Genomic DNA, 9,252 nt, shown 5'->3' with positions numbered 1-9,252 from the left:
TCCTGGCGTTGATTTTTTCGAGGTCAGCGCCAACAGCGCGTCGTTGTACAGAAGGACATCAGCCACCGTCACAGGGCTGCTCCCTTCATCTTTCTTATTGCCCGCACCAAAGAAGAAGTGTGAGATCCTGTGTGGACCAAACTGATCAGCGTTACGGTCCTGAGCCATTTCTTTTTCATCCGTCTCGTATATTCTTCTCCCATTAGCGTACACGAACCATTCATCATTGTTATCCTTTTGCACCGTCACTTGAATTGCCGTGTTTGTTTCCCAATTGCCAACATCACCGGACGGCTTCACCAAAAACTCCTTCTTGTGAAGTGTGAATTTCCAATTTCTTTCACTCGTGTACGACAGCTGAAAGAGCACCGTGCTGTCCGTGTCGTTCAGCCTCGCACCAATCAAAGGAACGGGGATGCTGCCTGCCTTCGGCACCTCGTGGATGAACACCGTCGCCGAAAGAGTGAACTTGTTGTTTGTAAAGTAGTACGGCACAGTCTGCCCCATGTCGCCAACAGGCCACTCCGCCCCTGCTCCCTTGAGAGCCACACCGCTCTCCGTGCTGGTCACTCCGCTCCCCACTGTGGCATTCACGCCGAGGTACTCGTCCTTCCATGCAGTCCCGTTCAACGTCCTGGACAAAAAACCAACCAGCCCTTCAGTGGGAACTCTCAAGGCGCTGTCCAAATCCTTCCATGTCTTCACCACAGACTTTACCCGCTCCAGCTGCTCCGTCAGGCGCATGGCGACAAGACTGTATGGCTTGTCACCATTCCTCTTCTCGTACAGTAAAATCAGCTCATCCTCACTTTTCACTAAAAGAGAACTGGCGGCAGCGTCATCACCCTCACGAGATACCGGCCCAACATCATGCACGCGTGCATTGTCCGTCGCCCAAAGATGGAGCCGACCCTCTCCACTTCCATTTTCCTTTGCGGCATACATCGGCGCGGTGATGAGCATCACCTCCTTTTCCCCAATGGTTGCGGTGGTAAATCCGCTCTTAACGCCGTCCCCTGTTCGACCATGTGAGTTGCCCCACACGCGGGTAATTGGCTCACCATCTGGATTCCAATTGTACCCATCCTCAGTGGACCTGTAAACGTCATAGTAGCCTCCAGCACAATGAGCCATCATGAAGAGCCTTTCGCCGTATTGGTCTTCTTTCCACTTCACCAGGGTTGGATCCCTGCAGCCGTTACCAGGCGTTATTTGCGGAAGCTCCCATTTGTTCTTTGACGGGGTAAAACGCATAGAAAGTAAAACGCGCCCTTCATCCTTGTTTTTGGCCTGCATGGGAAACACAAGCGCGCCATCACCCATCACAGCGCCCGATCCTCCACCGCCAATTAACTCGGTCAAGGAAAGAGAATCTCCTCTGGGTTCAGGCTTCACCACATGAGCCTCATTCCACAAAAGTTTCTTTTTGTTTCCACCCTCGTCAGAGACAGTTCCCTTCACGAGTAAAAGGCCCCGCTCATTCGTGCCTTGAAACTGCGGCTTTGTACGGCTTTGGTTTCCCAGGAGCATGTAAACACTGTTCCCAAGCACAAGCGTCGTTGGTCGCAACAATTCCGTTGTCCCAAAATTATTCGCGGCGGCGTCCACAAGTTGCATGCAAAACAAGCTTGTATCCGACGTAGAAATATCCAATGCGCTGCCACTTATATTCAGGTGCTTTGACACAATCCCAGCACGGCGGCCGGCTCCCTTCTCCTCCCCGCACTGCGCTTCAGCAACGGCAAATACATCTTCACCCACTTTAACGAGGCCAGGAACACGGAGCGAGGTGATTTTCCTTCCGTCCCCGTTAAACTCCTTCCAATTAGTAAGCGGTATCGACGTCTTCCCCTTAAACGGATCAACAGTGGCCCCTGCCTGCTCAGCGTGCGCAGCTCCACTGCCGCAGCACATCATCACGACGAGGAGAAGCAGCACAGAGTAGAAGTGATGCCGGGACATGTTGGGCCTCTGCCGCTCACTCTCTCCTCCTTCCCTCCTCCTTCCGCTGGATCCGGTCACGCGGCGACGGTTGTGTGTGCGGGGTGCCTTCACTGCAGCAACACGTGAGAGCATATAAATATGTGTGTGTGGGCGGTGTGTGTGCTGTTGTTGGTCCTTTCAGTGCCTTACAATTTCACAGTAGCAATTCGCGTTTGATTGCTTTCTTTCCTAGCGTGTGTCTGTGTGTTCAAAAAGTGGAGAGTACAGCAGCAACAGCGGCAGCACATCAGACATGTCAGCGGGGTTAGAGCAGAGCACATCACTCACGCAAGGTGCGGACAAAACAGAATCTGTAATGGACATCACGGAAAAACATCGCACACACAAAAAAAAAACAAAAAAAACACGGCAAGTCACACAGGAAGCCAACACACACACACACAAATGGACGCGGGCTTTCATCATTCGGCGGCGTCATTCAAAGTCCTGCCAAAACAGTCTGCAAGTGATACAGTGATCGGTCACACGCTCCCGGTGTACCGCCGCGGCAAGGACGCGGACACAAACGGAATTATCTGCACAAACGTGGGCAGCATCAATTCACAGCACAGTCACACGACACACGCTCTCTCGGTCCATCCCACGCCCCGCTTCAAAAGGCCGCGGCAAGCACCAATCAACAAAATAATGAGGCGGCGGAAACAAATTCCCTGCAGGCCATTCAGGGCTCCACAGCAACGCCACCAACAGGAGCGTGCATCCCTCTGCTTGCAGCAGTGCACGCCTCTTTGCTCCGGGCCTCTCGGGGCGTTGAGCACCTCCCCGACCATCTCGCGCTCACAAAACAAGCCGCACGCAGATGCCATTCATTTTCTCCGCAAATGGTGTTGCCGCGCTGAATCATGTGCAAATAATCCACAACTCATCACCCAAAGCTTCTTTCCATCGTCAGATAAGAAAAAGACAAAAATGCTTTGAAAACTCAACACAAATACCACTCCGCCCTACTCACTGCGCATTGCCCCGCACACGATCGTTGTTACTCGCCCTCTGCTCTTCGCCCATCCCATTCCTGCCTGCCAGGACGTACATCACAGTCGCAATCCCTCCCAAGAAATACTTTACCACGTGCTGGCACGGGCCACATTTTTCCCTTGCATCCCGGTCTCCCGCCCACAGGAGGGCAAACAGGGGGATTACGTGCATGTGCGTGTGGATGGCAATGTGCAAAACTCATGGAAATTCAAAGAAATACGGAACACAGAGTGACCCCGCCCACGGATTGTAGAGTCCACTCGTGAACCGCAGCAGGAAGAGCAAACGTCCTCTTTTTACCCTTCTGAGAGGCCGGTTCATTATCATCTCGCCGCCTCAACAGCGTGTACCGGCGAGCGGAGGAGATGACTGCTCAATCGCCCCTCGTGTCAGAGGCGCTCACAACGTCTCCCTGCGGCCACGTGCCCTCAGCAACAAGCCGCGTGGCAGAACGCAACACAATTCACCCACTCGCCAATAAAATAAATAAACATGCATCTCGCCGCCACAAAACGGCCATCAACATCTGTTTCACGGCAGACAACAAATGCCAAGGGGTTGAAAAAATATATATGTACGCGGATGGTCTCCCACAATACATTCCAGCAAAGGATATTCTCTCAACCCTGAAAATAAAAGAGCGTAAGGTCACAGAAGCCGCCTCATCGCGCCAAAAATCGTGTGTTGCCCCTTCTCGCAATTCTCTGCTGTCCGCAGACACCGCCCTCTGTGGTGTTCAAGCAAAAAATAAACATTCACAAAATAACAGCAAGAGAAGCCTCCACACGCAACGTGTGCACCACCGTGGCGCATCGCTTCTCTCCCCGCAAGTAAAACAGGCGCCGTCACACCATCCGCAAGGATCGCCACAAACACGCCAAATTGCGACGTGCGCAACACGCTCCGCCGTGACCATCGTTTTCCCGATAACGAAGCCCACTTCCGTTCACTGTGTCTGCCAAGCAGGACACACCAGGCCTGCCGCTGCAACGCAAAAAAGGATCAGAAATACGCAACGGATCCCGTCGCAACCGTTGGATCAGACGCCGTGTTGAGGTTTGGGATGGGCGGATGGAGGAATAAAAACAAAACGGCCAAATATCCCCGCGGACTCCCGCATTCCGCGCAGTCCCAATGGCCAGAGGGTCCTCTGGGGACGCCTGGGAGACGCATCCGCCACACTCACACGCACCATCCTTCACGGCTCCCCAATCAAGTCCAGCGGACCTCGTGAAGCACACGGCGCGCCTCAGTGGCGTGGCAAGCAGCCTTCTCGGAGAAAAGGACGCGTGGCGATGGTTCCCCTCCCCACTTCACTTTTCTTTTTTTTCTCCTCCTGTTTTTGGTGGCATCTCACAGAAGGGGAGCGCACTTCATGTCCCCGAGCCCTTCTCTCGGTGCACGCACAAAAACAGAGAGGGGAATAATAAACGAGTGGGTCAGGCGGCACGGAGAAATAAATGTGCGGGAGACAAACAAAACAACAAAAAAAGAGCCCGACAGATATGCACGCAGCATATCCAGCGGAAACGGGTGTCACCTTCAGTGGGTAAATCAGTAGCCAATGGCGGCGTCGATCGCCCACAACAAGAAACAGCGTTGTGCTCAGAATATTTTTGGCTTGTTTTCTGCTTCCCTCCCCTGTTATTTCTCCCTCATCCATCATCTTCATGTTTCCTGCTTGCTGCCGCCCTCTCCTACCCTCGGCAACACGGCCAAGTTTGGACGCTGCGCCCTCCCCTCCCCTGTCATGCCAAATATATGGTTGCGCTCTTTAAAACCCACGGCGTACTCGCTTAAATATCATTTGTGTAAATATAAAAAAAACTTTCAATATTTGAAGTGAAAAATAAAATAAAATAATAAAAACACAAAACTTGCGACTGGCGCCAGTTCGTCTTCCTTTCGTCGTGAAAGGGTACAAAAGTGTCCTGTCGTACTCAACCTTTGGGACCCCTTGCTCCTCATCATGCCCGTAGGCCCGAATGCGCTGTATGCGTGCCTCATCCTTCACCCAAACGTCTGCGGGGGACCATGCCGTTATATGGCCCCTTGCACCCGCCACTGCACGCCCGTGGACGGTTCCACTTCATCATGGCATATGGTTGGTTCGCACTCAAAGACCTGACGCGACGGTACCAGAGAGCGTCCGGTGGCTCCATTTCATTAGAGAAACGAATATTCGAGCTGCCGCGATGCAGAAGTTTGCCGCATAAGACATTCCGCTCCTGAAATCCAAGCAAACGGAGGCGCAAGCCGTAGTCGACATCCTCCACTCAATCTGGGTAGAAGTTCTCGTCAAAATATCCCACCGTACTGATCGCCAGGCGTGTCAACATAACAGACACAAAACAACTGCTTTTGTAATACGCGCAGAAGTGCCCGTAATGCTTCGAAAACGCCTTTTCACGCTCCTTCGCAGAGGCATAACGGATGCGGTCAGGCAGCAGCGCAGACGTCGACAATCGGCTATCGTTCACCGTGGAGCGCAGCACCCTCAAGCCCCGTCGCAAAACAGGACTGTACTCGCTCGGCTCATTCGCCACCTCCGCCGACAACTCATCCATGCGAGCGGCATCATGCCTCGTCATTTCATGCACATCGCGTAGAAGGTTGGGAAGAAGATCGGGTGAAAACACTACGTCGCTGTTTGTCACAAAAACAAGAGGCACTTCCTCGCGCGGCAGCGAGAGTGCAAGTCGTGACCCGATGTTCACCGCAGCGCTGTACCCGATGTTTTCCGGGTGACGACTCACAACCAGGCGTCCGGACCACCCATAGACCCTCTCGAGCTCCTGCAGGCACAACGACAGCATCGCCTCCCGCCCGTTCTGCACCAAAACCAACAGCCGGATGGGCGCACTGATGTTGCACATCATCCTCCGAAAGTCCATCAGATCGAGCATCAGCGGGACCACCATCAACGGGATAGCGACCGTCCCGTTATTATTTCCCCCAGCCGCCGTGTCGTTGGTTCCACCAGAAGCCTTTCCCCGACGCAGTGGATATAGTCCGCCCTGGTCGGATCAGCAACAAACCATACGTGGGATCGTCCCCAAGTAGGGGCTCCACTCCAAAAAAAAAAAAATATCAAAATGCACAACAAATTTAATGTGAGAAGAAAGATAAAGCACCCTTTCCAAAAAAGGCTCGTGGCCTCGGTTTTTTAAACGCGTGTAACTCCGCGCATATCCCGTTGGAGGCAAAGCCAAGGGAGCATCTCCTGAAAGAAAGCAAAAGAAGTAAAAAAGAAAAAGAAGGTGCGCAGGAATGGCTCCGTGTCAATGCGTAAAAAAAAAGATTCCTTCCAGCGCAATGGCCACGCATGGATAACGTCCTTGGCCTTCCGTCCGCACAAAAAGGCTCGAGCGCCCCAACAAAGCCCTCCATGCGGGAAGGCTATCGGAGACACCGCAAACCGCACCAGGTACAAAAAAAAAATCAAATAAATGAATCGATAGTGAAGCCCAGCGCCTCAGCGTGTCTTCTGCAACACCACTCGTCATCACAAAATGTTTAAAAAGCGACAATGTGGTAAAAGGGAGGGACCGAACGGAAGCACAGGCCCACCATCAAAGGTGATGGGTTTTCCAAAGCCGCGCCCCAACACAGCAAGAGTTCTTAAACTAAAAAAGGAAAAAGAACCTCATGGGTAAGAACGAGAGGAAAATCAGCCGACCGTCCACCCGGAGGAAAGGAGGGATTCCACCGCGGTGTCCTCCACGACGCAAACACTCAGCGTCCACTGCCCGGTGTCGTGTGCGGAGTCCGCGAGGAGGTTTTGGGCACGCCGCTGTGCCACACGGTGTGACTCCTCGGAACGCAACAGCGGACGTGTCCCCTCCGGTCGCACTCGTGACGGTGGTGGCATCCGCTGCCTCGCCGTGTGCTGGTGGCGTCGACTACGATGCTGCGGAGTGATAGAGGGTGCCCGACAGGGCGGTGCTGGGCTGGGCGGGCAGTGCGCTCTGCGGCAAGACGCCCAGCGCGACTCCTGACAGCGGCGCTCACGCAATTCCCTCCGCTCCTCTCCCTCCATCCGGCAATCGCACAGCCGCCGGCACATTGTCCCCGAAGCAACACACATGGGAAAGCGTCGCGGCATATCTCTCGAGAGAAGAGAGCGACAGCCACACGCTGCGGCCATCGTGCCGACAAGTCCGGCGTGGATGCACCCACACCCACAGCAGCAGACACAAAACAAAAAAGAAGTCTTCCGCTCCGTGTCATGTCCTCGTGCGTGTTGGTTCGGCGTTTAAAAGCAATGCCGCCACACGCAGCACAACCTTCCCACAGGGGATGAGAGCCGCGGCGCACTCCCACTGTCTCTTCCTTCTCTTCATGCCCACGGAATGATGAAGCAGCTGCCACACGCAATCGTCAGCACACGCTACAAAAGAAGCATCAAAATCCACTGCAATGTGCATTCTGTGCGTGCATGTGGTTGTGTGCCTGCAGAAACACGAGGCAAAGAAGTGAAAACAGGAGCAGAGCATGTGAGGGGACGCACAAAAAAAACTGTACAGCGGACGCCCATGGCAGAAATAACAGGACTGCTCAAACTCATGATACTGCACTGCGGACAAAGCAGCGGCAATTCATAAAAAATTATTAAAATTAAAAAAAAATTCATCTTCACCATTCCACACCTCACACTTTGAAAAGAAAAAAAGAAAAAATGAAAAACCACACAAAGAAAGCACCCAACCACCATGTTGCTCCAGAAACTGTCTGTATATATTTTGACCACAAAAAAATTTAAAATATATTTAAATGTCTTTCAACCGTCCGACCCTCTGTGTGTCCGCACATCGTTCATATTTCATGGGGTCATCCACGTGTTGCTGCTCCCCTCAGCCCTCCCATCGGCGCGTGAGTGCGGCCCGCAGAGCACAGTCACTCTTCTTGTGTGTGTGGACTGAGAGAAGCACGCAGACATGACGGGAGTCGCGTCACTCCATCGGGAGAGTGAGCGCAGCAAAAAAAAAGAAAAACACGGCGGCAGGGTGTGGCTGTGTGTGTGTGGCGCTGCGGGTGTCTGCCAGCCCTGGCCGCAAAGAAAACAAAACAAGAGGGAAGAAATGTGTGCTCCGCCCCACAGGCCCTCGCCGCACGCCCACACGTCACGGCTCCCTCAGCGCGCTGTTCGTCGCGGCCCCTCCTCATGCGTGCAGCAGGCGAGGCGCACAGGGCCGTCGTCATGAGCGTGTCGGTGGGTGTGCGAGTGGGGCAGTTGGGCGGAAACACACAGCACCCCTCGCAGGAAGAGTGCAGCAAAAAACAAAGAGAGAAGAGTAGAAAAGAAAAAACGTTCATAGTGATTGCCCCAAAAAGTAAAAAAAGGAGATGGGGGCGTAAAAAAAAAAAAAAATGAAAACATTTAAACACGAAAAAAAAGAAAAATTGATTCGGCAGGACTTTCATGTGCCATGCAGCACAAGAAGATCGGGGGCGTATGCATATTCCCTGCACAAACAAAAAAGAAAACAAAAAAAAGGAATTGTACTCTCCCACCAGCCCACACAACATCCCTTATATTCCATGCGGCATCCGGCCTGCTCCCCCACTCCTCGTTTTGTGCAGTCCGCCGGAAGCGCAGCAGTGACGCCGGCACCGCGAGTGGGCAACAAAAGGGAAACAAAAGTCGGAAACACGTCGCTCACAACGGATTGTAGCAAACGACCATAAGAAAAAAAAAAAAAAAGAAACTGAGTATTCGAAAAAACACCAAAAACAACTGAAAAAGTGGAAAAATATTTTTAAAAAAGAAAAAAAAAAGCATTAAATAAAAACATCAAAAACCGCAAGAAAAGCGGCACGTATTCTCCGTCGGGAGTCGCAATGCCACACTCGTTGCCTCACAATACTGCCACAGCTCCACACAGTCCCAGAAGAAGAAGCATCGAAACCCGCGACACGCACACACGCGCAGTACTGTCGACATTCCAATCACGCAGTATCAGTTTCGCGTCGTTGAGCAGGGCGAGGCGGTCCTCTTGGGTCGCGCCGCTCCCGGATTCGGAGTGGTTATTTTCTGGAACAGGGGCCTCGCTTTGTTTGGGCAGCAATCCCTCACTTCCAGCCAGAGGCGCCATGCTTTCTTGTACTGGCTGCGCATCACCATCTTCAGTGGTCTCCCTTGACTGCAGGGTTGTTGGGTTTGCTCCCTCCTCCGGCGCGGATTGTTCTTCCCCCCCCATCGGGCTTTCCACTTCCGTAGTGAAGAAATCCTCGCTGTGCGTTGTCTCAAAATCACCCCTGCTCCCTGCAACA

The 9,252-nt window shown here is 52.9% G+C and overlaps 4 protein-coding genes across 4 annotated transcripts, besides 7 other annotated features; all 4 read right to left on the bottom strand.

The window, feature by feature from the left end:
- Tc00.1047053510233.39 (trans-sialidase, putative) lies at positions 1-2,076 on the bottom strand (the record flags this gene model as incomplete). The annotated part of the gene is made up of 1 exon (XM_800803.1): positions 1-2,076. A coding segment is annotated over one exon (2,076 nt), but the record flags the coding sequence as incomplete, so codon positions are not given.
- Positions 1-7,180: a sequence feature (areas not merged during assembly with more than two copies in the genome that could not be assigned to a particular haplotype).
- Positions 4,825-4,848: a sequence feature (AT_rich).
- On the bottom strand, positions 5,256-5,900 carry Tc00.1047053510233.30 (beta galactofuranosyl glycosyltransferase, putative; the record flags this gene model as incomplete). The annotated part of the gene is made up of 1 exon (XM_800802.1): positions 5,256-5,900. The coding sequence occupies one exon, from the start codon at positions 5,898-5,900 to the stop codon at positions 5,256-5,258; it is 645 nt and encodes a 214-aa protein (XP_805895.1).
- On the bottom strand, positions 6,650-7,126 carry Tc00.1047053510233.20 (uncharacterized protein; the record flags this gene model as incomplete). The annotated part of the gene is made up of 1 exon (XM_800801.1): positions 6,650-7,126. One exon carries the CDS (start codon positions 7,124-7,126, stop codon positions 6,650-6,652), a length of 477 nt encoding a protein of 158 aa, XP_805894.1.
- Positions 7,181-9,252: a sequence feature (areas merged during assembly that could not be assigned to a particular haplotype. This can correspond to areas where the two haplotypes were merged or to regions with more than two copies in the genome that were merged during assembly.).
- Positions 7,580-7,609: a sequence feature (AT_rich).
- Positions 7,730-7,754: a sequence feature (AT_rich).
- Positions 8,336-8,382: a sequence feature (T-rich).
- Positions 8,666-8,780: a sequence feature (T-rich).
- Positions 8,838-9,179, bottom strand: Tc00.1047053510233.10 (surface protease GP63, putative; the record flags this gene model as incomplete). The annotated part of the gene is made up of 1 exon (XM_800800.1): positions 8,838-9,179. One exon carries the CDS (start codon positions 9,177-9,179, stop codon positions 8,838-8,840), a length of 342 nt encoding a protein of 113 aa, XP_805893.1.

The sequence above is a fragment of the Trypanosoma cruzi genome, genomic scaffold (assembly GCF_000209065.1).
Source record: "Trypanosoma cruzi strain CL Brener 1047053516681 genomic scaffold, whole genome shotgun sequence".
Classification (NCBI taxonomy): Eukaryota; Euglenozoa; class Kinetoplastea; order Trypanosomatida; family Trypanosomatidae; genus Trypanosoma; species Trypanosoma cruzi.
Note: the sequence above shows the minus strand (reverse complement) of the source record. Positions and strands in the feature narration are given on the sequence as shown.